Here is a 25,623-nt window from a genome sequence, read left to right as displayed (position 1 = left end):
ACTCAACTTTTGTTGATGAAGCCTAGAATAGCATCAGCTTATTTTGCTGCTGCTTCACACTTGTGGTCTACTAAGACCCCTAGATCATTTACTAGTGTACAACTGACAAGCCAGATGTCCCCCATCTTATATTTGTGTGCTGGTTCTTCCTGCCTAAGTGTAGAACCTTAAATTTGTCTCTATTGGAATTCATTTTGTTAGTTTGGGCTCAGTTCTCCAAAGCTATTTTATTTTGATATTTACAGTGGCTTGCTACAATGGTCAGCTGTCTTTCACAACAATGGCTCATCATTTTCAATAAATTTTCTGTTCTTTTCTCATAGGAATGAAATTAACTATATCACAAATTGTTTAATCATGATCTGTGGTGGCAGCTCCTAGAAGTACAATATACCGTATTTTTCGCTCCATAAGACGCACTTTTTCCCTCCTAAAAAGGAAGGGAAAATGTTGCTGCGTCTTATGGAGCGAAGGCTTCGCTCCCTGCGGCCTCCCCCCACCCTGATTTCGGGCACTGGGTGCTGCATCGGCGCGGGGAGCTGGGCGGTGGGGAAAGCAGCCAGGATCCCAGCTGCTTCCTCCACCACCCAGTGCCCGTAATCAGGATTTTTGGATCGACGCGGGGCGCTGGGTGGTGGAGAAAGCAGCCGGGATCCCAGCTGCTTCCTCCACCACCCAGCACCCCGCGCCGATCCAAAAAGCAGTCTTTCTGCATCGGCGCGGGGAGCTGGGCGGTGGGGAAAGCAGCCGGGATCCCAGCTGCTTCCTCCACCACCCAGGATGCAGAAAGCAGGCTTCTTGGAGCAGCGCTGGGTGCTGGGTGGTGGAGGAAGCAGCTGCTTTCTCCACCACCCCACACCCTGTGCTCATCCCACTTGCTTTGAAGGGAGCTGGGGACGAGGGGTGAACGCTCACCCCTTCTCCCCTGCTCCCTTTAAAAAAAACGGGGATGAGCAGCGCTGGGTGCTGGGTGGTGGAGGAAGCAGCTGCTTTCTCCACCACCCCACACCCTGTGCTCATCCCACTTGCTTTAAAGGCAGCGGGGGAGAAGGGCTGAGCATTCACCCCTTCTCCCCAGCTGTCTTTAAATCTTTAAACCTCCCCAACACCAGCGAAAGTGGGGTGGGAGGACAGGAAGCCCTACAGCATCGCTACTGGGCTTCCCCTTTCTCTGCCCCACTTTCGCTGGTGTCGGCAGGGTGGGAGAGGCAGGAGAGGCCCGTAGCATGTTCCTCTCCCAGTCCCTCCACCGCTGCTGCCTCCTTCGCTCCCCCTCCCAGCCTTTTAGAGGAGGAAAACCAGGAAAAAATATTTTTCCCTGGTTTTTCCCCTTTAAAAATTGGTGCGTCTTATGGTCCGGAGCGTCTTATGGGCCGAAAAATACGGTATGCCATTCCTTCAAAGTTTGAAATATCTATGTGTGGTTGAGACCGTTTCCTTAGTAATGCTGTTAGAAATCATTTAAAGAGTTCTCATCATTTTGTCATCACTTCTTTTTGTTAACTCCTCTTGCAGGTAAAGTATGCATTGAACCACTTTAATCGGAAGTTGTCCTTGGAGCCTAAAGTGTCGGTGAATGCTAGAATTGTAGTAGTTGGGGCATCAAATGTTGGAATCTCCTTCCTAGAAACATTAGTTTTTTGGTAAGTATTTAATGTGTGTAGCTTCTATAATTAGGGAAATCCTGTGTGTTTTAATATTTCTTTGTGTTTTTTTTTTAACATTTGAGTTTCTTCAGCTTTTCTAACTTACTTTGTGACCCAAAGCTGTGTGTGCACATTGAGTCTTTTCCCCTTCCACCTTCACTCCAATGTTGGGGATGTCTCAGGCTACCTCTAATGTGTATACAACAAATAAGATTGCTGTAGGTACTGTACCTAGGTGTTTCCTGCAGCAAACACTTACAGGGTAGGAAACATACCCCTTATAGCAAAACATTAGAAATGGGAATATTCACTTAATCCCACTCATTGCTTGCAGAGGGCTTCCTTCCTTCTTCCTTTGCAGAATTTCTGCCCTGGGAATGCAGAGGGGAGGAGAAGAGTAAGTTGCCAGCTAGAGAATGAGGGGTGTATGGTGGCTGTAACAGTTCCCTCCCAGCCAGAATACCAACATGGAAGAGATCTGCCTAGTGCATAGTGGCATTCTCAAATTAACCTTCCTACCTTTTCCCTCTACTTTCCTTCCTTTCATGCCTAGTCTTTTAAACTGGTTGCTTGAGGAAAGGTCCTGGGTATTATTTTGACTTGCCCAAAGCAAATACTGTAGGCGATTTAGAAATAAATGTGCATGTCTGTTTACGTGCAGAGGGGAGGCTCAGCCAAGCTGGGTATTGTAGACATGTCTGTGTGGTTATTTTAAGAAGCACATACATCTTCCCCTCCAGATGGGCGGGGTATAATAATAATAATAATAATAATAATAATAATAATAATAATAATAATAAGTGATGGGAAAGCAGTGTAACAGCAGTGTACCCATGGCAAGCAAGTTTGCCTCATAAAGTGTGGACAGTTATGCATTGGGGTTCAGATGGCCCTTTCTGTAAAGTGGGTCTCTTGTTCTAAGGGTTACTCACAATGTGTTTATTTTAAAGTATTTTTAGCCAACATTTCTAGTTTTTGCACTCAAGGTGGTCTACAGCATAAGAGTTTAAGGCTGAATCCTATGTATGCTTGCTTGAACTCAGTAGAATTTACTTTTGATTAAACATAAATAACATTGCAAAATGAATAATTAAAACAATACCTGAAACCATTGTTGTTCATGCTCTCATAACTTCCAAATGAGATTATTGCAATGAGTCTGCCTTTGATGACTTCTCAGGCACTTGAGTTTGTCCAAAAAAGTCTTGTTAGATTGTTGACCAAGATGGGTCATACAGAATACATTTCACCAGTTCTTAATTATAACTACTGCCGATCATTTCTGAGCACAATTCAAACTTCTGTTGCTTAGCTTTGAAACCTACACAGTTTGGGAACTCGGGTATTTGAAGGAATGCCTACAGCTACTGAAAATAAAACTGTAGGAGTCTTCAGCAAAAGTATCTCTGTGTTTTTCCTTTTTGTATACATAATTTTAGGTGAGCTTTTCATTCAGACAGTTTTCCATAGTTTGGACTGCAAGCATGCCAAATATGCACTCTTTAAGTCCTTCCAGAACCAAGCCACCATTATTTCTACTACCACTAGCATACATCCTACAACAAACATCAACAAATAAGCATACGTTCCTCCACAAATGTGTTTAATAATATTTAATAATGCTAGTTGTGGAGTTTTCATGGTGGCCTCACCTGTTACTTTGTTTATTTTTTGAAATATGGTGTCTCAGAATTTTGTAAATAAAATCAAACCTCTAAAAATAAACAAACAAACAAACAATACCATAGCAGCAAAGAAGCATCATGCCATTTAAACAGGCCTGGGAAAATGAAATCTTTAGTCCTTTTGTGGGACTAACTAGATGTGACAAAGGCAGCAATTGCAGACCCACTCACAGTGACACACACTCGAGTAAGGCCTGAGCCAAGAAGGTGAACAAACTGGACAGGACAATGTTGTGGGATTTAAAAACTGGCCACAATTTTATTGATTCCAGATATAGGTTGGATTTGGCTTAGGCTTTGGGTGTAGTATCCCTCACAGACCCGCTGGAGGGGGCTATCACATGACAGGCTCAAGCCCAGGATTAATGGGTCATCTGCAAGCTGGAGGTCTACACGTATGACCCTCCCATCTACCACATGCCTTGGCTTTCGGACAGAGACTTCCTAGTAGACCCCTCTAACAGTGTAGCATGTTATCGCACAGTTCTGAGGTGAGGGTGATGCACCACTGCAACACACACACACACACACACACACGTTGTTAGACTAGAAGGATTCCACCAAATGTCTTATCCACTAAAGTTATGACTGCTGCTATGGGGAAGGCAAACACTCCAAATGTTTTTTTGTAAAACATTTTTTATAAAAAAATTATAAAACATTTGGTATAAAAGCTTATACCAAGAACAAACTTAGTTGGTCTCTAAGGTGCTACTGGACATTTTTTTTATTTTTATATATATTTTGACTGCGTCAGACCTACAAGGCTACCTACGTGATTCCAAATGCCAATCTGTTTGGAGGGAAATTCCTTCCTGGTTCTGAAAACGACAACCATTACTGAACCACAGCAAAGTCAATGAATGCAGTGCCCTAAAAGGAAAAAGTTAGCACACATAAACCCACAGTATTATTGACTATGCAGCAGGTAGGGAGGGTTGTTCTTTGGCCAACTGCAGTCCCTGGGATTGGGTGCAGCCAGCCTTTATCGGGTCCCAAGCCCTGCTCACCTGACCTGGCCAGAATTCAAATGAACAGGTGGTCTGCCAGTCTCCAGCAGCTGCCCTAGGAATTCCCCAACACCTGACCACCTAACCCTGGCATTGCTCCCTCAGGGTAGGACTTTGGCACGACAGGCCACAACAACCACCCAGTGTGTGATGAGGGAAGTTGCATCTACCCTATCTTCCACCTTACTTTTCTGTGCCTTGTTGCTCCAGAGGTTTTTCTCTCAGCCCAGCTCACTTCCAACTTGGCTATGAGAAAAGTGGAAAAATAAAGAAAAATGAGAAAATAGAGAGCTATTGTGGTATAGTGGTTAATGTGTCTGACTGGGACCTGGGAGACCAAGGCTCAAATCATCACTAAGCCATGAAGCTCACTGGTTGTGGGAATTAAATGAGGAAATGGAGATCCATGTATGCCTCCTTGAACTCCAGGGAGAAAAAGGTGGGATATAAATGCAATAAATAAATAAAAAATAAAAGTGCTAACACTAGAGCAACTGAACATAATGAGGTTTATTTCCCCTTAAAAATTAGTCAACCTGCCTCAGATGTAAGCAAACATGTTAAGAACAAACTTAGAATAGAATCATAAAATTGCAGAGTTGGAAGGGGGCTGAAGGATCATCTCGTCCGCCCAGAAACATCCAAGGAAGGAGAGTCCATAACTTCTAAAGGGGGTCCATTCCACTGTCAGACAACTTACTGTCAGAAAGTTTTTCCTGGTGTTTAGTTAGAATTGCCATTCTTGTAACTTGAATCCACTGGTTTGCATCCTACCCTCTAGAGCAGGAGAAAACAAGCTTGTTCCATCTTCCATGTGACAGCCCTTGAGATATTTGTAGATGGCTATCCTATCTCCTCTGCGTCTCCTCTTTCCCAGGCTAAACATACCCAACTCCCTCAACCGTTCCTCATAAGACTTGTTTTCCAGACCCTTTATTATCTTGGTCTCCCTTCTCCATAGCAAATGTGCCCTCCAGATGTTGATGTACTCCAACTCTCAGTATCCCTGAAGAATGACCTAAATTGTATGGCATAGAGCAGGGGTAAGCCTTTTAAACTCCACCTTCCCCTTTCCTACACCTTGGTTCATTTAAACCAGGGTGGATAACTTTTTGTTGTCCTTATGTTGGATTCCAACTGACATCAGGCACAGCCAGCATGACCCAGTGATGAAGGATGCTGGGCGCTGTAGTACAATGACGTCTGTAGTACAATGGCTCAGTGGTTTAACCCACAGCGCCACCCGCGTCTCTGCCACAGGGTAGCCAACCCTATTTTAAATAATATGCATACCCTCCTGCATTATAATTCTGCTATCCATTTCCATCTCCTTTGATACACAATATTCTTTATGACCAGTCCCAGAATAGGAATTCCATGTGAGATTGTAGCACCACATGTACACTATTAAGCTCTAGAATCAGAGTGAAAAGCTTTCACACAAAGCTTGTGGGTTTTTGTTTTTGTTTTAATCTATTCCCTCTCTTTCCTAGCTCACTGTCCCCTTGATTGTTCACCTTTTTGAAAGATTATTTTAAAGACTGCAGCCTGCTGCCAGAGATAGGGTGTGTGTGTGTAGATTTTAATATATATTTTTGCTAAAGGTCAGTGTAAAGCTACTAAAAATACCAAACAGTATTAAAATACCAAATCAGAGCTGTCCATTTATGAATAAATTCAGTACAAAAGCTGTTTCTGAAAATATATCAAGGAAGCAGAAGCTAAGCCATCTATATCCTCTGTATATTTGTGGTTGAAACTGTACAACACCAGGAAAGTCAAGAGATTGAATTATTTTTATTATTTTTATTTTTAAAAAATAGTTTTTCAGTTTAAAGTTTTACGGTCAATTGCCAACAACCAACATAATCTTCCTGATTTCTGGTTCTTTTGGTCATTTTTACTATTTCAGCATAATCCATCAATTTAATCTGCCATTCTTCTCTGGTAGGGAAGATTTAATTATTTTTGGATTGTTTTATTATTATTATTGAAGATTTTCTTGATTTACATAAGTGTGTGCAATGTCTCTCTCGTATTTTTCCCATGTAACATTTTTACAAATCAGTTTTGATTATTGAGACATTAGGGAGAGAAGGGGGGAAAGAGGTGGGTGGGTTGGGGGGGATGGGTGAGGTGGAGTGACGATGTTTCTATTTTCCTTAATATATGTAGGGTTTGGTGTCAGCGTTGATTGTGTAGGTTCTCTGTTGTTCGCTTGTGTTTCTTTGGCAGTGAGAGAGGTCGGGATTGGCGTAGGGTGTGATTGTTCATTTTTGGTTGGCTGTGGTGATCTTTACTTTCCTGTGTGAGTGGGGTGGGTGGGTGTTTTGGATCAGGTTAGCCATATTGATTTGTATGCTGTCGGTAGATTTTTGTCATTGTCTTGTTGGGCTGTGTGTGTGATGAAGGGGAACCATACTGGGGTGAAGGTGTCTTCTTCTGTTTGTCCCCATGTCAGTCTCAGGTTACTGGTTAGTTTTTCTAGTAGGGCTGTTTCCCATACTACTTGGTACCATTGGTCCGTGTTGACTCCTGACAGGTCTTTCCAGTGTCTGGTTATGATGTTTCTGGCTACTGAGAGTAGATGGATTATGAATTCTTTGTGTTGTAAGTGGGCATTATTGTCTTGGAAGATGTTTAGTAAGACCAATTCTGGGGTGGTTTCTAACACTTGTTTGGTTATTTTACATATTTCTCGTGTGGTTGTTGTACAGAATGTTTGGATTTTGGGGCACTCCCACCACATGTGGAAGTATGTGCCTGTGGAGGTGCACCCTCTCCAGCATTTTGGTGATGTTCCTGGGTGTATTAGCGCTAATTTTCTTGGCGTTAGATACCACCTTTTGGGATTATTATATAGTTCATTTTTTCTTTTAATATCTTGCCTATATTTAACTATATTACAAGCCTTATTGTATATATTATATATTGTATTATATTACATGTAAGGCGTGTTTGCATGAAAGCACAAGCACTCAGGAAACCCTACTCCTAATGCCCTCATATGCATGCTGCTCCCCTTCCATCTCCTATCATCTCCATGTTGTGTGGGAGAGGTCTGCAAAAGGCTTCTGTTCACAGAAGTAGAACACCTCACATGATCAGGGACCCTAATTTATCAGCATCCCGGATCCCATGAAGGGTTCTGTTTGTGTTCAAGTGAAAGCAAGTAGAATTGCATAATTTATACAAGGTCATCCCTGCAGTTATACTGGTCATCTTTAATCCACTAGCAGGAGCAGTACAGAAGGCACAACTCTTTTGCAAAACAACAACAATGAGCTAGTTGCATGTCCTGTTTTTGTTCTAAAATGACTTTGGGACATGGTGTGGGTTAAACCACAGAGCCTAGGGCTTGCCGATCAGAAGGTTGGTGGTTCGAATCCCCACAATGGGGTGAGCTCCCGTTGCTCAGTCCCTGCTTCTGTCAACCTAGCATTTTGAAAGTATGAAGTGCAAGTAGATAAATAGGTACCGCCCCGGCGGGAAGGTAAACAGTGTTTTCCATGTGCTGCTCTGGTTCACCAGAAGCGACTTAGGCATGCTGGCCACATGACCCGGAAGCTGTCTGTGGACAAACGCCGGCTCCCTTGGCCTATAGAGCAAGATGAGCACCGCAACCCCAGAGCCGTCAGTCAGGAGTACCTTTACCTTTTATTAACACCCCAGTAACAGCCTCTCCTGGATAACAATAGTCCTGCCACAGTATGTATGTATGTATGTATGTATGTATGTATGTATGTATGTGATCATTTAAAGGATGCGGGTGGTGCTGTGGGTTAAACCACAGAGCCTAGCACTTGCTGATAAGAAGGTTGGCAGTTCGAATCCCTGCAACGGGGTGAGCTCCCGCTGCTCGGTCCCAGCTCCTCCCCACCTAGCAGTTCGAAAGCACATCAAAGTGCAAGTAGATAAATAGGTACCGCTCTGGTGGGAAGGTAAACGGCATTTCTGTGCGCTGCTCTGGTTCGCCAGAAGCGGCTTTGTCTTGCTGGCCACATGACCCGGAAGCTGTACACCAGCTCCCTTGGCCAATAAAGCGAGATGAGAGCCACAACCCCAGAGTCACCGGCGCCTGGGCCTAATGGTTAGGGGTCCCTTTACCTTTACCTTTATGTGAAAGACCTTTAAAATTAATCAAGCATAGAAATCTAGTTTGCCTACATCCTAGTCCAGCAAATTCCCTAGAATGGCTATTTTGACTCAGTATTATTATTGTTAATTGCCTACCCTTCACTCTAAGGTCCCAGGGCAGGTAACAGCATTAAAACAACATTAAAACACAATATTAAAAACAGTTTAAAAGAACTTAGAATCACAAAAACTGTTGGTTTTAATCTTGTATTTTTCGGTAAAAGATAAAATACTAGGTATAATACAAAGGAGAATTCCCTGGATGCCTAGATCCAGGTTTGGGGGCAAGCACTCTTTGGTGAGAGACCTCCAGCAGAAACTTAAAATCACAAAATATGCAGTAAACAAAGCATGGAAATATACCCTGTTAGACCTTAAAAATATCCCCATCTAAGTTGCTTCCAAAATTCCCCATTTTCCTTAGCTTTGAAAGAGACCACATATTTAGTAAGTTAAAATGGCTTACCTACAAACTATTCAAAGGTCAGATTCATACAGCAGCAAGAAAAGACGAACAGTTTAACTTGGGTTTCAAAATCGTACATGTTTCTTAATTATTTGTATAGAAACACAAAGTTGGTTTGCGTAAGACACACAGTCTAAGCTTGGAACATCCAGCTTAGAGCTCCTTACTGGTAGAGTTTCCCCCTATCATCAGTTCCTTGGTTATTGGCTATAAAATAGGGACAATCTGTAGCAGTTCTCATGCCTCTGCAAGCTCTTATGCAAGGGAAATAATATATTTTGATTTAATTTCATGCCTTTCCTATGCAGCATTCTAGTGCAATGCATAAAATACTGTAGTCTTTCTGTGACGAAAAATACATTGTTGGCGTGTGGAAAGGCACCTTTGGATCGAACTCACTACTAACAGCAATATATTTTGCTCTAGTGGTAATCCAATTTTGTTTTCTTTTTTCTTATCACTTCTGCAGATACATGCATAATGATGATAATGGTGATGATAATAAATAGAGTTATACCTTTTTTTTACAAGAAGTGCATAAGGCAGCTTACATAAACATTATAATTTAAAGCAAAACATCCTAAAAGCAAGTAAGCAAGCAAAACTAAGCAGTTAAAGCAGGAGCATTATATACACTAAAATCAAGTTTCTAAATTGGTTTGCTTAACTAAAATCCTTTTTACCCCTACCCCACAAGCAGGTGCTATCTCACATCCTGGATGTCGTATCCCAGGCTTCCTCAAACTCGGCCCTCCAGATGTTTTGAGACTACAATTCCCATCATCCCTGACCACTGGTTCTGCTAGCTGGGGATCATGGGAGTTGTAGGCCAAAAGCATCTGGAGGGCCGAGGCTCAGCAAGGCTCTCTCTTGGGTATCCACTAGCCACATGAAAGAGAGCCTCTGAAATGGAACAAAGTTTTCAGATACAATCACATTGCAGGATGGGAATCTGATATATTCTGGATATTTTAAGATGCACTAATAAAATATGCCTTGTTAATAATAATAATAATAATATTTATTATTTGTACCCCGCCCATCTGGCTGGATTTCCCCAGCCACTCTGGGCGGCTTCCAACAGAAATCAAATACAAAAATATCAAACATTAAAAACTTCCCTAAAAAGGGCTGCCTTCAGGTTTTTTCTGAATGTCAGGTAGTTGTTTATTTCCCTGACCTGTGATGGGAGGGCGTTCCACAGGGCGGGCGCCACTACCGAGAAGGCCCTCTGCCTGGTTCCCTGTAGTTTTGCTTCTCGCAGTGAGGGAACCAACAGAAGGCCCTCGGCGCTGGATCTCAGTGTCCGGGCTGAATGATGGGGGTGGAGACGCTCCTTCAGGTATACGGGACCGAGGCCGTTACAACCACATATCTTGAGCAGTCACTTTTATAAATCCACGCAATGCTGTAGTTTTATAATTCATTCCTGAATTTATGTACACTCCTAGGACCTGGATATTAAGTCCACTCAGCCTTTCTTGATTTTCTTGCAGGAGAGACATGCTAAAAATAGAATCAATTTAAAACCTAATCTTTAAAAAGGAAGCCATTTCCTCTTCATTATTCTTACTGCCTAATTATTTCGCATAAGCAGTTAGCACAGGAGCAGACAAATATAATTCATTTTCAGACATGCTAGTTACTGTGATTGGGGCTTTGGAAAGATTTAAAATATAAATGTTTTTTTAAAATGCTGGAAAGATATAACCCCCCCTTTTTTTTTTTTACTTTTGTTAAGGTGTTCACATTAGTCACTGCTGTTTTTGTAGCAGAAAACTGCAAGCTAGAGTAGCATCTCAGCTTATTTATTACCTGAGCCTGGAAATGGGCTAAGGAGCATTCCTTTAAAATGTGTATGTCCCACTGAGATAGAAAATACCTCCTGCATTTTTCACTGTGCTTCTTTATTTTCCATGGAGTGGGCATAAAGAGGTTTTAGTAGCAAGGTGTTACCTTAATGGATCTTATAGACATTGTTTTCATTTTCCTCTCATGCTTCTCCAGTTATGGAAGTAGGGCTATGAGGAGCCTTATACATCACAAGCCATGCTCCATTACTGATACAGCTTCTGCATTTCTGAAGAACCAGGGATCGCAATTTCAAGGGTGCACTGTATAGTCAGTTGTGAATGCCACATTAATATTTAAATTGCCAGCTTTTCCAATAACTATGGAACTGATGATAGGGGGAAAGTTGTGTGTCTCAAAATAAATATCTATATCGCAGGGAAAGATGGTCACTTAAATGTGCACGTACCATTCACAGTGGATAGCACTTCCCTTGCTAATATATAGATATATTTTGTAAAAGCGCAGATTTTCTGTTTAGAATGGATTCTTATTTCCTTTTCCTTCCTTTGGGGCTATTTAGCTGTCTAAAAATAGCTTAGAAATTGCATGCTTCTAAAACCTTACTTGTGACAGAATAGCTACAAGCCCTGTTATCTTGTAGCCCAATATTACACAATATCCTGCACAGCTGTCTTGTTTGGCAATAGGTAGCATAATGGTTGCTGTTTAATTAGGCTTTTTATCTTTACATTTGTCTGAGAATGTCAGGAGTCTTCCATGTCGCCTGCTGCTAATTAGTTGACTAATTAAATAGTTAGTGCTTACTTGCTGATCACAGGGCTAACATGTAATGAATGTTTTAGTAATTGTTATTGTTTTATGCTATCTGCCTTTTGCCACATGAATTGGCTGAAATATGTGCCCCCTTTCCCCACTGTTTCCCCCTTCGTACTGAGGGTAAATTATGCCCATGCAAAACAATACAGTGGTTTGTCATGTGCTCAGTCTTACTGGAGTAGCTACATTCAGATATTGTCTCTTTGCATGGGACAGAGATAAATAGGGCATGTTCTATCTTGCCTTGTTGTGAGATCACATTTACAGTGGATGGTGTCCATGACAAATGTGCCACAAACCCAGTAGAGAAAGTGCCTTAAATTTGCAACAATCAATTTAACATATATAGTTTTACATCCAAACATAATTTGGGGGGGAATTATCTTTAAATATATTATTTTGCTAACCTGGGTTTTACTGTATTTTCTCTATGCACAGATCTCCACCATGTCTTTCCCTTCATTTCAGTAGAGGGAACAGTTCCTCATATCCATCCCTCAGCAGGTATAGAGCAGCCCCACCACTGAAGTAGATGAGGAGGAGACAATTTGCTCAGCATGTGAATCAAAGCGCACAGAGACATTTGAGCTGGAGACAATATTCAGCTGTGTGTGTTTGTGTGAATGGCTGTGTGCAGAGGCTTCCATACATGAGGCAAGACCTAGATGTTCACAGGTTCAGAGTGCACATGATACCTGTATTCAGGCCCAAATAATTGTGCATGTGTAAAAATGCTCTCTATACCATGCCAAATAGGCCACTTTGCACCAGACTGTGGTATGGCAATGGGGGACAAAAACAGCATTGAGATTTACATATATTATCTGACATTCCCCACTAATTTATCTTTCTATCCTGCTTTTCTTCTGTGGACCTCACAGCAACATACATAGGATGGCTCTGCTGCATCCACTGACCAGGACCAGATTTACAGTGGTACCCCGCAAGACGAATGCCTCGCACAACGAAAAACTCGCAAGACGAAAGGGTTTTGCGATTTTTTTGGTTGACCCGCAAGACGATATTTCTCTATGGTCGTGCTTCGCAAGACGAAGCATTCGTCTTGCGCGGTACCACTGTAAGAAGAACCCTCCCGCTTGTGCCGGCCCTCCCTGCTTGCCGCTCACTAACAATCGCACTCCCCGCGCTCCCCGATCGCACACCCGACACCCTGCTTCCTTCTGCTTGCCTTCCCCGCCATCCCCATCGCCCTCCCCACGCCTGGATCCTCGCGTTCGCGCTCCCCCATCGCACACCCGACACCCGGCTTCCTCCTGCTTGCCTTCCCCGCGCTCCCCATCGCCCTCCCCACGCCTGGATCCTCGCGTTCACACTCCCCGCGCTCCCCGATCGCACACCCGACACTCGGCTTCCTCCTGCTTGCCTTCCCCGCCATCCCCATCGCCCTCCCCATGCCTGGATCCTCGCGTTCGCGCTCCCCCATCGCACACCCGACACCCGGCTTCCTCCTGCTTGCCTTCCCCGCGCTCCCCATCGCCCTCCCCACGCCTGGATCCTCGCGTTCACGCTCCCCGCGCTCCCCGATCGCACACCCGACACCCGGCTTCCTCCTGCTTGCCTTCCCCGCCATCCCCATCGCCCTCCCCATGCCTGGATCCTCGCGTTCGCGCTCCCCCATCGCACACCCGACACTCGGCTTCCTCCTGCTTGCCTTCCCCGCCATCCCCATCGCCCTCCCCACGCCTGGATCCTCGCGTTCGCGCTCCCCCATCGCACACCCGACACCCGGCTTCCTCCTGCTTGCCTTCCCCGCGCTCCCCATCGCCCTCCCCACGCCTGGATCCTCGCGTTCACACTCCCCGCGCTCCCCGATCGCACACCCGACACTCGGCTTCCTCCTGCTTGCCTTCCCCGCCATCCCCATCGCCCTCCCCATGCCTGGATCCTCGCGTTCGCGCTCCCCCATCGCACACCCGACACCCGGCTTCCTCCTGCTTGCCTTCCCCGCGCTCCCCATCGCCCTCCCCACGCCTGGATCCTCGCGTTCACGCTCCCCGCGCTCCCCGATCGCACACCCGACACCCGGCTTCCTCCTGCTTGCCTTCCCCGCCATCCCCATCGCCCTCCCCATGCCTGGATCCTCGCGTTCGCGCTCCCCCATCGCACACCCGACACTCGGCTTCCTCCTGCTTGCCTTCCCCGCCATCCCCATCGCCCTCCCCACGCCTGGATCCTCGCGTTCGCGCTCCCCCATCGCACACCCGACACCCGGCTTCCTCCTGCTTGCCTTCCCCGCGCTCCCCATCGCCCTCCCCACGCCTGGATCCTCGCGTTCGCGCTCCCCCATCGCACACCCGACACCCGGCTTCCTCCTGCTTGCCTTCCCCGCGCTCCCCATCGCCCTCCCCACGCCTGGATCCTCGCGTTCACGCTCCCCGCGCTCCCCGATCGCACACCCGACACCCGGCTTCCTCCTGCTTGCCTTCCCCGCGCTCCCCATCGCCCTCCCCACGCCTGGATCCTCGCGTTCACGCTCCCCGCGCTCCCCGATCGCACACCCGACACCCGGCTTCCTCCTGCTTGCCTTCCCCGCGATCCCCATCGCCCTCCCCACGCCTGGATCCTCGCGTTCACGCTCCCCGCGCTCCCCGATCGCACACCCGACACCCGGCTTCCTCCTGCTTGCCTTCCCCGCGCTCCCCATCGCCCTCCCCACGCCTGGATCCTCGCGTTCGCGCTCCCCCATCGCACACCCGACACCCGGCTTCCTCCTGCTTGCCTTCCCCGCGCTCCCCATCGCCCTCCCCGCGCTCCCCATCGCCCTCCCCACGCCTGGATCCTCGCGTTCACGCTCCCCGCGCTCCCCGATCGCACACCCGACACCCGGCTTCCTCCTGCTTGCCTTCCCCGCCATTCCCATCGCCCTCCCCACACCTGGATCCTCGCGTTCACGCTCCCCCATCGCACACCCGACACCCGGCTTCCTCCTGCTTGCCTTCCCCGCCATCCCCATCGCCCCCCCCCCACGCCTGGATCCTCGCGTTCGCGCTCCCCCATCGCACACCTGACACCCGGCTTCTTCCCGCTCGCCCTCCCCGCCTTCCCCGATCGCACACCCGACACCCGGCTTCCTCCCGCCACCGCCGCTCACTACAGTACTGTAAGTAACCGCTCTCCCAGCTTGCTTTCCCGACACCCGGCCCCGACTGGTTTTTTCCCATAGGAACACATTAATTAAGTTTCAATGCATTCCTATGGGAAACCGTGCTTCGCAAGACGAAATTTCCGCAAGACGAAAAGACTTGCGGAACGAATTAATTTCGTCTTGCGGGGTACCACTGTACTCAGTTTCAGCAAGATGGTTGCATTATCTCCCCTCAAACCATGTGCTGGAATATTTGCCTTCTAATGGTTAAGATTTACAAGTTGTGTAATGCTCACAATGTGTCTGACATTTACTGAAAAACATTTTTTGAATATTGCTGGGGAAAGGTGTATTTTGCAACTGGTTCATTTTTTTTTTAAAAAAAGTAACTACCCCATCCATTGGAATCATTAAACATACTGATGATCTGACTGATTTGCCATTAATGAAAGACGTAGAAAACAGCAATCTTTTACAGTTTCTTGTATTTCCAATAAATTGCCAACATGATCCTTTTTATTTTAAAGCCAAGGATGTTGAGTCCTCATTTTCTAGCTGCCCTCTAAAACCAGGCAATGAAACCCAATACCTTTTACTTATTTCCCTAGATACTCTAATCCCTACTGCTTTACAAGTATCTTTGAGCTGTTCTTCCCATTTTGTAGTCACAGCAACATGAATCTCTGCTGGAATTATTTGCTTCAATGATGCAGGTGCACTTGTTTAATGCTTCATTGGGTTGAGCTCTTAACTTGAAGCTTTGTTTTTTAACCAAAGGGTGCCCAGTGCTTGTACAACACATTGCATTCAGCATTCTTAACCTACATTAAAAGTAGAAGCAATTCTGCTTAGAGATATTTCATAATTTCCCTCATTTTTTTACAGTGACCAGAAATTTGTTTTTGTTTTATTTACTTTCAGATGGATGGCGAGGAATATAAACCTAGGATATATGAATCACTATTGTGTCTGTAATTAATTGAGTCCTTAATCAAAATTATTGCATAGATGTAATCCAATAATTCCCAATTGTGTGCTGTGAAGAACTGTTACTGTGCAACAAGCAAAAGGAAAAAAAACCAACCCCAATTATTGGCATGCACACAGCAGGGCTTATTTCTGAGCAAATATGCACAATGTTATATTGTAAGAGTTTTTGTGACTCAAAATGTTCACCAAAAGAGGAGGCTGTCCCTTAGATCTACATGTTTCACTACCCTGATCTTGCTTCTTCCAATCAGCCTCTTCTTGGGGCAGTTAATTCTGCCCATTTTTAGATTGTGTGTGATTGAATGATTTCAATCATAGGAGCCAACTCCTAGGGGCTGTGGGGGCTTCAGCTCCCACAATAAAATATTTGAGGGGGCTGGGCCCCCACAAAGTGTCTGGGCTGGACAATGGGAGTGGAGACGCTCATTCAGGTATACAGTCTTGAGGTTCAGTAGTGCTGTCTTATTTTATTTGTGTACCCCTCTGATGTTTTGTATTGAGAAATGTTTTTCTTTCTGACTATCGGTCGAATAAAGGATATGTATATATGTATGTATGTATACAGTCCCAAAGCCATTTAGGGCTTTAAAGCTCAGCACCAACACTTTGAATTGTGCTCAGAAACATACTGGGAGCCAGTGCAATTCTTTTAGGATTGGTGTAACAACGAACTCTGTCTAGTTTAACAGATAAATGGGATGCTTCAAATATCCTCTCCATGGTCATGCCAGAGGAGTAGAGGGGAGTGGAAAATACATAATCCAAGTCCTTTTCACCTAATGATAAACTATAATTTAACCATATCTTAGCATTGTATCCAAATCAGCCCTGCGAAATATGGGAAGAGAGTAGCTGGTAGAGATTTGGTTGTCTTAATACTATTCAGTGAAGGTCTCACCCTATCCATAAACGGTATTTCAACATTAGGACCAAGAATACACTGAGCAGTTGGTTCTGCAAATATATGGCAATTATAGTAACCATGTGTGGTTGTTTTTAAGCATCAAAATAGTTTGTGAAAGCCAACTAGATTACTGATGACCCCACTGGCAAAGCATATACCTTTAGATTTTGCATGATTGCATATGAAATGCTGAACAACCAAGAACAACTCGTAAGTTGGTGGGAAAGTCTTGCTTACAAGAACTAAATATGAACGTACGCTAAGTCTCAGCAATGTTGCCTCGAATCTGATTTGGTGTTCCCCCCTTTTTCCCCTCATATAGTCCACATCTGAAATTTAACAACCTAACCTTGATTTCAACTCATGGACTTCCAGGGAAAGAAGAGTCAAATTGTCTACATAAGCGGTTTTTATCTAACAGGTTTGTTTAAATCATTTTCAGTAATGTTGGACAGACTGAAATGTAAGCATTCTTTTCAAATTGTGAAATATTTATCTGTTATATAGCTGGTTTGTGTAATGAATGACAGGGACAGTTCTCATGTTTGGCTTTCCTACTTTCCTGTAATCCCTGTCGTCTCTCCCTACCAGATCACTCCCCAATTTTCCTTTTTAAAATGTTGGGGGTGCCTTTTACAATGTTGTTAGTGTAAAAGTCTGAATGAGCTTCTATTCTTCAGGTTTCAGCCCATAACCCCAATGTTCCTAGAATTCACTCACAGACTTGTCTCCAACAAAGGATGCATCTGTCTAGCTAAGGAACACATGCATGTAACTGGTTACACTTTAACATTAAGACATCAAGTGTAGCTCACCATTTCACATGCTGCAGCTGGTAACCTTAATTTTGAACTGTTGATAGCCTATTATATGAGAACTTGTGGGAAGATTGGAAATTTATAACCAAAAGAAATAATACCTTCTGGTTTTACATCAATACAGGACAGGTCTTGCTGAGTAAATGACTACATAAAGTAGTCTTCAGCAATGAGTAAGGGGACAGCTGGTGATCCAGATTTCTGACCCCTGTTCTAGAGGTAGTTCTACAAAAACCAGCAATTCAAGTATTGCCTTCTTTGTGTAAATTCATGATCATGATGGTAGATTGTAATATTTCAGTAACATCTCTATAAGCTTTAAAAATAAATGTGGAAGAAGAAATAATTACTGTTCTTAGAATCAGCTTTCAAACTTGGGACAGGATCTCCTCACCCAGGCAACTGGGCAGGCTGCAGCCTGTGACTCTTCCCAGTGGCAAAAGAGCCTGGTGAAGGGGGGTGGAGATGATGGAAACCCACTTAGATGTAAGCCTCGCTGTGTGGGTGAAAGATGCTCCACAGTTACCAAAATATCTGGTGCTACATGTCCTTGGTTGAGGATATAATGGGAAATGCTCTGTTTCAAAAGTTTTTAACATAAATTAACCATGTTTTCCGCAACCCTTCCAACATAAAGGGGAAAGAGAGGGATTAATTCTTGCCTGTCTAACTGTGCCAGCAGAGAATGACCTTGAGTGAGACCTCCTGTAAGGGAGCAGAGATTGTGGGGGTTTTTTGTGGGGGGGGAGTGGTCCAGTTACCCTCCCATTTGTGATATTCGATTGGGTGGCCTATTTCTGATTCCCACACAATGTGGAGGCCTCTGGCATCTCTCACAGGTCAGCAATGACTCACAAGGTGTCAGTGAAGTTAACTCTTTATCCGAAGAAACAAAACAGCTCAGGCCTAGTGAGCACAGCAACCCTTCCCAATAGGTCTTGCCCCAATGAAGCAGTTGCTCCCACCCCCCGCCCTGAGGCTTGACCATTATTTCTATGAATAGATTTGCATCTCCATTCATGAGAACTATTGGCTTATATGATTTGACTTTCATAGGATCTCTCCCTGGTTTCAGAAGTAGTATCAGTTTTGAAGAACACCACGTTTGTGGTGCTTCCACCCCCTCTAGGATTGAATTGACTTGTCAGACATAGACACAATAATGGCCATTCAAAGGGGACATTGGGGAGAAGATGCTTTTTTAAAAAAGCATTTCACAGTGAGCTTGCCCCAGGGCTCACTCAATTGTACATTCTTTTTAAAGGTCCAACGATTTTGTTAAACATGCTTTAGTCCCTGCATTGGTAAGAGGTCCAGGGTCAAAGTTCCCATTCTGCTGCCCCAGTGTGGTTGGACTGATATCCTGGAATATTTCATTGTTTTTTATATTGTTTTCGGTTTTTCGAAGATTTACAAACATACAAATTACAAAAACACAAATCACATATATTTCTAATACACATATATTTGACTTCCCTCCTCCTCCCCTTTTGTGGTTTCTTTTTAGTTTTAATTTTTATACTGCATTATCTACATTACTCCATTTTTAAGTTATTCTTTAGTTTCTCTTAAAAATATGTTTAGCTGCTTGTTTTACATTTACCCTGCTAATGAACTTATTTGCATACATGAATTTTCCAAATATTCCACGATTTCCCCCCAATCTTTAATATTTTCTTCTTGGTTTCTTATTACATCTGTTACAGTGGTGGCTTTGTTGTATTTTAGGTTTCTAACATTGAATCTTTGAGCCCATAGTGTTCAAAGAGAATAACCACATCTCTTGGAACTTCATCAGTTCTGCTTCTGCCTCTTGGAACCCAATGGGATCTTTCCATGTCATTGGTGGCAGTGGCTGTGGCGTCAGCTGCCGGCGCCTGACCTGGGGTAGGCAAGTGTGGTGCCCCCCCCCGGTGAACTGGGCAGCCCTCTGGTGCGGGGCCATCATGCAAGGAACTTCCTTGCACGCCACAGCCCTCCCTCTCTCTCTCTCGGGCCAGCTCAGCGGCAAAGCTCCTCACTAGCCATTAGGCAAAGGAGGCATAGCCGCCCCGGAGGCCCTACCTGGGCACAGCTTCCCTCTCTGGGGCTCTCTTCTAGAGAAGGGTGCCTGTTGTGTGGGCACAACCAGCCCGCCCCCTGCAACGGGTGCAACAGCCCTCTCTCTCCCTGGAGCCACTGTGCCAGTCCTGTTTCCCTTTCTCTTAGGTGAAATCCCCAGTGGAGAATGAATCATGAGCGACAGTGGATTTTTTCTTTTTGGAAAACAGGTTGCAAAGAAACTTTATTATAACAGATGTAAACAAGGAGTTTTGCTTCTTCTTCTTTCACAGACATGTAACAAACAGTGCTGTTGCTTTTTATTAAAACATATACAGTACTGTTTCAAGTTATAGGCTGTATGCTGTTCAGGCTTAAGGTTACTTTCTTTTACACATCTTCCATAGATCAGACTTCTCCACACACACTTCAGGAACGTAGGATTTTAACTGGACTGTTTCCCTACAGACCCCCAAATCTTCCTTGGCCTCAGAACCACTATTGCCCTTTCCTGTCAGAGTATTCCCTCTGAGGACCCATTTTCCTGCAAAACACTGTGTGGGACTGTGTCTTGTCTATTTTAACAGGGTTCTGCAATTGAGAACCTTAGAGCATCTCCTGAGAGTTCTCGCTTTCCTCAGCTCTCTCCCCACCCCCACCCCCCTCAGAAGGAGCCCTCCTGACAGAATCCGTCCCACCCTCCCCCACGCTATGCCTCTGATATGTTTAAATTCAGGGTGAATATCCAGTCATTAATTGAGCCATGTTGCCCCCTTCCTGGTTCTCCAATAAGCCTCTTAAGGGGAGGGGTCATTCTTTCCCTGTCTGATTGTTCCTCCAGTTTAATAACTAGTCATTAAACTGGTCATTTAATCAGTGTGAGCATTTCTGCTTGCCAGACAAAACGGTCTCCCCTTTCCTTCCCCTGCATATTGTACTGGGGCTCTCCTATCACTCCCCAAGCTGATACAGGGGTTGGGGCGGGGAAGCCCCATTGTGCTAGTGAAATTCATTGCACTTGTTTCCACTGCCTGACTAGTTTAATCCAGCCCATAATGCCCCTGCCTCGAGGAATTTACAGTTTAACCTAGTTGCAATGTAAATTAGCATCTCCACACTTTATTGCTGAATTGTCCTAATACTGATCATAGTTGAAGCAAAGTATGATTCAAACTTCATATGTGTTTTAATATCCTATTGTTACATTTATTTTACAATGTGATCTAATAGAATGGGTTATTGTTTTACTTGTTTGTTTCAAGTTCCTTATACTGAATAATTTCTCGTTGTGGACTTCAGTAAACTTTCTGTAAGATAGAGCACTCGATGCACTCTGAGACTTTAACCAGCTCGCCAAGTATACAATTCATGCTTGCAGTCAACTAATAAAAAATCACATGTTCTTTTTTCACAGCCATTGTTTTAATGAGAATGACTTCGCACTGATGTCACTTAGTTCATGGATTAATGTTGTGGTTGGAAAAATGACTGGCATAGACAGAGCTGCAAAACATGTACTGGTTTCCAGTGGGAGAAAAGTGCCTTATGATCATCTCATTCTCTGTGCTGGCCAGCAGTATCAGGTGAAGATGGAAACTGAATGAATGAAAACTCACAAATGTAGAGAAATCAAAGAGCACAGAGAAAGTGACTTCTTTGCAATAATGGAAAATTTGCAATTATTCAATGCACCAAACCTAATACAGAATTTTGCTTAAAAACAAGTAAAAATGAATTTCAGAAGTTGGGGGTGCAATCCCATGCACTTCCACTTAAGTGTAAGCCTCACTAAACTCAGTGAGACTTAAATCTCAACAAATATGCATAGGATTGGACTACGTAGGTCTACTAGTGAAGATCACGAAGGGCACAATACAGTTCTCCTTCACAGGCCCTGCTGAAATGAATCAGAACTGTAAAACAACTCTTCTTGATACCAGTAAGGATATTTGCTCTGAGTAATGGGTGACTTTAATTACCCTCACATGCTCCATTCACAACAAAGTAGTGGGAGACTCCATTTTCTACATTCCTCCACGGGGAGAATTACCCACTTATTCCTATTCTCTGGTTCCTGTTCCTTAACCAATTTCTGGTTAATAAAAATAAAAATTCATTCTCCCTTCCCTGGGGGGTTGTCTATATGAATCTGTATTTTTTCTGAATCCATGTTATGGGTCGTTGGACCGCAATAAAGATTACATATATATACATACCATTGTAAAAAACAAAACAAAAAACCTCTAAGTGTTTTGTTGTCACTGTGATAGATCTCCAATTATGGGAGCTTGTCCACACACAGGGTAGCACTCGTGCAATACAAATGCTATAGATGGGACTAATAAACTGAGGGCTTAATCCAGACAAGATGGAGATTTGGGTGTGGTGAAGTTGGTGAGTAGTCATTGGGTGAAGTTGTACATCCTCTGAAAGACCAGGTTTGGAGCAGGGGAGATAGATCCCTCCTAGATCCCTCTGTTAGGTAAACTTCTACAGGTGAGTGCCCAAGTGGTACAAATGGTTCAAGATGCCTTTTGCTAAACTTCAGCTGCTTCTCTAACTGCAGTTTTTCCAAAATAAACCTGATCTTGACTGACCTCCATCTGTCCAGGTTATAGTACTGCAATGCACTATATGGGGTGTCCATGAAAGCTGTTTGGGAACTTCAATTATAATAATTATTATTATTTATTATTTATACCCTGCCCATCTGGCTGGGTTTCCCCAGCCACTCTGGGCAGCTCCCAACAGAATATTAAAAACATGATAAAACATCAAACATTAAAAACAGGGCTGCCTTCAGATGTGTTCTAAAAGTCAGATAGTTGTTTATTTCTTTGACATCTGATGGGAGGGCATTCCACAGTTAGTGCAGAATACAGCTGCTGCTAGATTACTGTCTGGTTCCCATAAGTTTTGCTTTATCTTACCATATCTTAAAGTGGCAGCCATTGCAGTTCTTTATTTTCCCACACAATTTGAAGTGTTGTTTTTGACTGTTAAAGCCCTAATTAAGCTGGAAATGGGATGCCTTAAGGACTACCTGCTTCCTTGTGATACTGCACACATCTGAAGATGGAGGCCCTTACTCCCACAGTGGTGGCATCTAGACCGTATTTTCAATGTTTCAGAGCAAATCAGAAATACAAGTAGCTTCCCCACACTTTCAGTGACTTGGTTATGTGCACCCGCTGCTGGAGTCGTTACTTTTTCCTAGCTAATGTGTTGTGATTTCTACAGTTTTTAAAATAAATCCATAAGGAAACTGATGTAATCAAACAATAATACTGCAATTTATATTCATCTGTTGATACAGGCCCCATGTCCTACTGGTGCAGATATCAAAAAATTGTTCACCAACAGGGAGGTCTCGACAAACTATAAGCAAAGATATACAGGAGTAGTTCCTTCCAACCTTTTTGCTATTTCTGACGATGAAGACGCCTTCATAGCAATGAAGTATTTAAAAGACAAAGTTGTTAATACCTCAGGTAAGGAGGATAGGGGCTGTTGATGCATTTTTTGGCTGAGTGTTTCTCCATTTGCAGCATATAATTATAGCCTAATTAATCCTTGCAAAACGCTTCATCTGCCATCATTTGTTTTAGAAATTAATTTGCAACTTCATGTCAGTTTGGGAGGCCGTCATACTTTTTTGCTTGATGCAGAGTCTGGCTTTAATCATTAATCAACAAATTAGATAATTTTATTGGTAAATGTATTTTGCAGTTATATACAATGTTTTTTAATTAAAATATGCTGGAAAGAATATGAGATCTGAAACACAGCAGATTCATTGGACTTTGGGCTTTGTGCATGTTATGTACAAGTATGCCAACGCTGTGTGTCACTGGTACCATGCACATTATGTTAATATGGACACACATTTGCCCCTTCAGTAAGATGCATAGATGCACTTTAGGAGACTGTTTTCGCATTTAAACTTGTTTCTGCCAACTCCCATGCCAATCCACATAGAATTTCATCATTATACATATGCAGTGGGGTGTCATGCAGTTTTCTACATTCAAATTGTGAGCAAACAGATCTTCTCAGTTGTTGTTCTGTGCTCAGTACACATAGAATGGGGTATTGAATTACCTGCCCTTCACCAGCAGGTCCCAGGGTGGGTTACAACCATTTAAAATTCATTATTAAAAACAGTTACAGCTAATTACAGTCACATAAATAGGGTGGGTCCTGAAAACACATATCTCAGGTATCAAATGCCAGGGTAAAAAAGTACACCTTCAGCATTCCCTGAAAACTGTATAGTTAAGTAGTCACGTGTTCCTCTGTGGGAGGGAATTCCACAACTCAGGGACTGCTGTAGATAATGCATTTTTTCTGGACAACCCCCACAAAACCTCTGAGAGTGGTGGAACTATCAAGAGGCTGATCTTAACCCCTGCTGATCTTAACACCCAATAGGGTCTGTAGGAAAGGAGGGTGATCTCTCAGATTATTTGGAGTCTAAATCATTTAGGGCTTTAAATAAACATTAGCATGAGCACCTTGAATTGGACGTGGAAATGAACTGGCAAACAATGCAGGTGTTTTGGGTTATATAAATTCAAAGTGTAAAGGTTGTTTGAAGAAAAGGATTAGAAATACACTGGACTTTAAAAATGAGAGATTTTTTAAAAAAATTGAAAGTGAACTTAAGGGAAGGCACCCATGAAATAGCGGTATCACACCAGATGGCATGTATATTTTTTCCAATTGACAATATAGCTGCAGGTGGGGGCACCCAAAGCCCCTAATTTAGTAGATTGGTAAAGGGCCACTTTGTGCAACCAGGTCCATGTTCTTTGTCCAAGAAAGTCTCAAGTATAGCCTGCTATTTTCTGAAAACACCAGATGGTGTAATAATGGGGAAAGTTTGAAACAGAACATAAACTTTGGAAGGGGCATCATCTTCCATGCAACAATCCAGCCAAGGTCAGATAAATTAACTGTACTTGACCCTGCAGTTTAGAGTACCTACTGAATTTTTACCCAAATTGATATTTCAAGCAGATTTGAAGCTTGTTCCTCACAAGAAACAGGAATTTTGAAGAACTCCAATAGCATTTTAATGAGATTAGTGACATTTCTCAGAGAGGCCCACACATCCCCTTTTTCCCTGTCTGAAGGAGGGGGAAATAATGCTTTCTGCATTGAATTAAATAGATTGTTACTGTCAATGCCTGCTCTGAATCATTGGGGGGGGGGTAGTTTTCCTTTTACTTAGATCCAAAAATGGGCAGCAGGAAGTTTATGATCCAAAGAACATATGGAGGCTGGTCCAGGGCAAATGGGGCACTGCTGCAGCAACATCAGTTTGCCCTCAGCCTGCCCCTGACCTGCTTGCCACCTTAATTACAAGTGCTGGCTGTCAGCTTCCTCCTCCTTAAGACTCTGTGTTGCCTTTTGTAGAACTCAACAGAGAGTAGGAGAGCAACAAAACTCAAATTAGTTGGCTCCACCAATCAATAACTCTTGGCCTCCCTGCTTTGTGCCCCACCAGTCCCCATGGGCATGAGCTACCACTGCAAAGAACCACATCTGTACTGGAGCTTTCCCTATTCCACTGGGCCCCATGAGAAGCTGCTCCTAAGAGGGCCAAGAACTTCCAGGATGGCATGTGACATGATGGGAGAGTCTACAGCCAGGGAGAGAATACCATTGAGAAAAGACCATTCTTGTCATGCGCCTCTTCCTTGTCTGTGGCAGTGTGGATACAAATCATTATGTTAGTGATCTCGGAACAGTGACTTCCAGGGTTGGGAGGAACCCTCCCTTTTACCTATTGTACTAGATTTCCCTGTTAGAATTAAGCAGGATATAGCTATTATAATTCTGATTCTAATGGTCATTCTTAAGTTTCCATTCATTTTCAATAATGCTAAGTGGGTGGATGCAAGTAGCGTAACTGCTTTAATGGATCACTTATTTTTCTATTTACCCAAATGCAGCTTGTAGCTCTTCTAAAAACATGCTTGAAGGAATGTTATCGCTTTGAAATTGTTGTATATACACCATGAAGCACAGAAACTGTAGCTCCAGCTAATGTGCTTTCTTTTTAATGTGATTTTTGCAAGCCTAAGAATTCAGGTCATACTAAGATAATGAAAGTTTTGTATTCCCAGTTATAGGAAATGAGTAAGATTCTTAGTAGTGGGATGTGAGCATCTAATAGTAAGCCATA

The 25,623-nt window shown here is 43.7% G+C and overlaps 1 protein-coding gene across 1 annotated transcript in view; it reads left to right on the top strand.

The window, feature by feature from the left end:
* CFAP61 (cilia and flagella associated protein 61) overlaps positions 1-25,623 on the top strand; it is an 89,910-nt gene that overhangs the window by 36,594 nt on the left and 27,693 nt on the right. The window contains exons 9-12 of the mRNA XM_033154125.1: positions 1,516-1,643; positions 16,898-16,996; positions 20,848-21,016; positions 22,750-22,924. Of these exons, the coding sequence (XP_033010016.1) occupies positions 1,516-1,643; positions 16,898-16,996; positions 20,848-21,016; positions 22,750-22,924 (571 nt within the window). The remainder of the gene's footprint in view (positions 1-1,515; positions 1,644-16,897; positions 16,997-20,847; positions 21,017-22,749; positions 22,925-25,623) is intronic.

This window comes from Lacerta agilis, chromosome 7 (genome assembly GCF_009819535.1).
Source record: "Lacerta agilis isolate rLacAgi1 chromosome 7, rLacAgi1.pri, whole genome shotgun sequence".
Lineage (NCBI taxonomy): Eukaryota > Metazoa > Chordata > Lepidosauria > Squamata > Lacertidae > Lacerta > Lacerta agilis.
The sequence above is the reverse complement of the archived record's forward strand: the minus strand, read 5'-3'. Positions and strand labels throughout refer to the sequence as shown.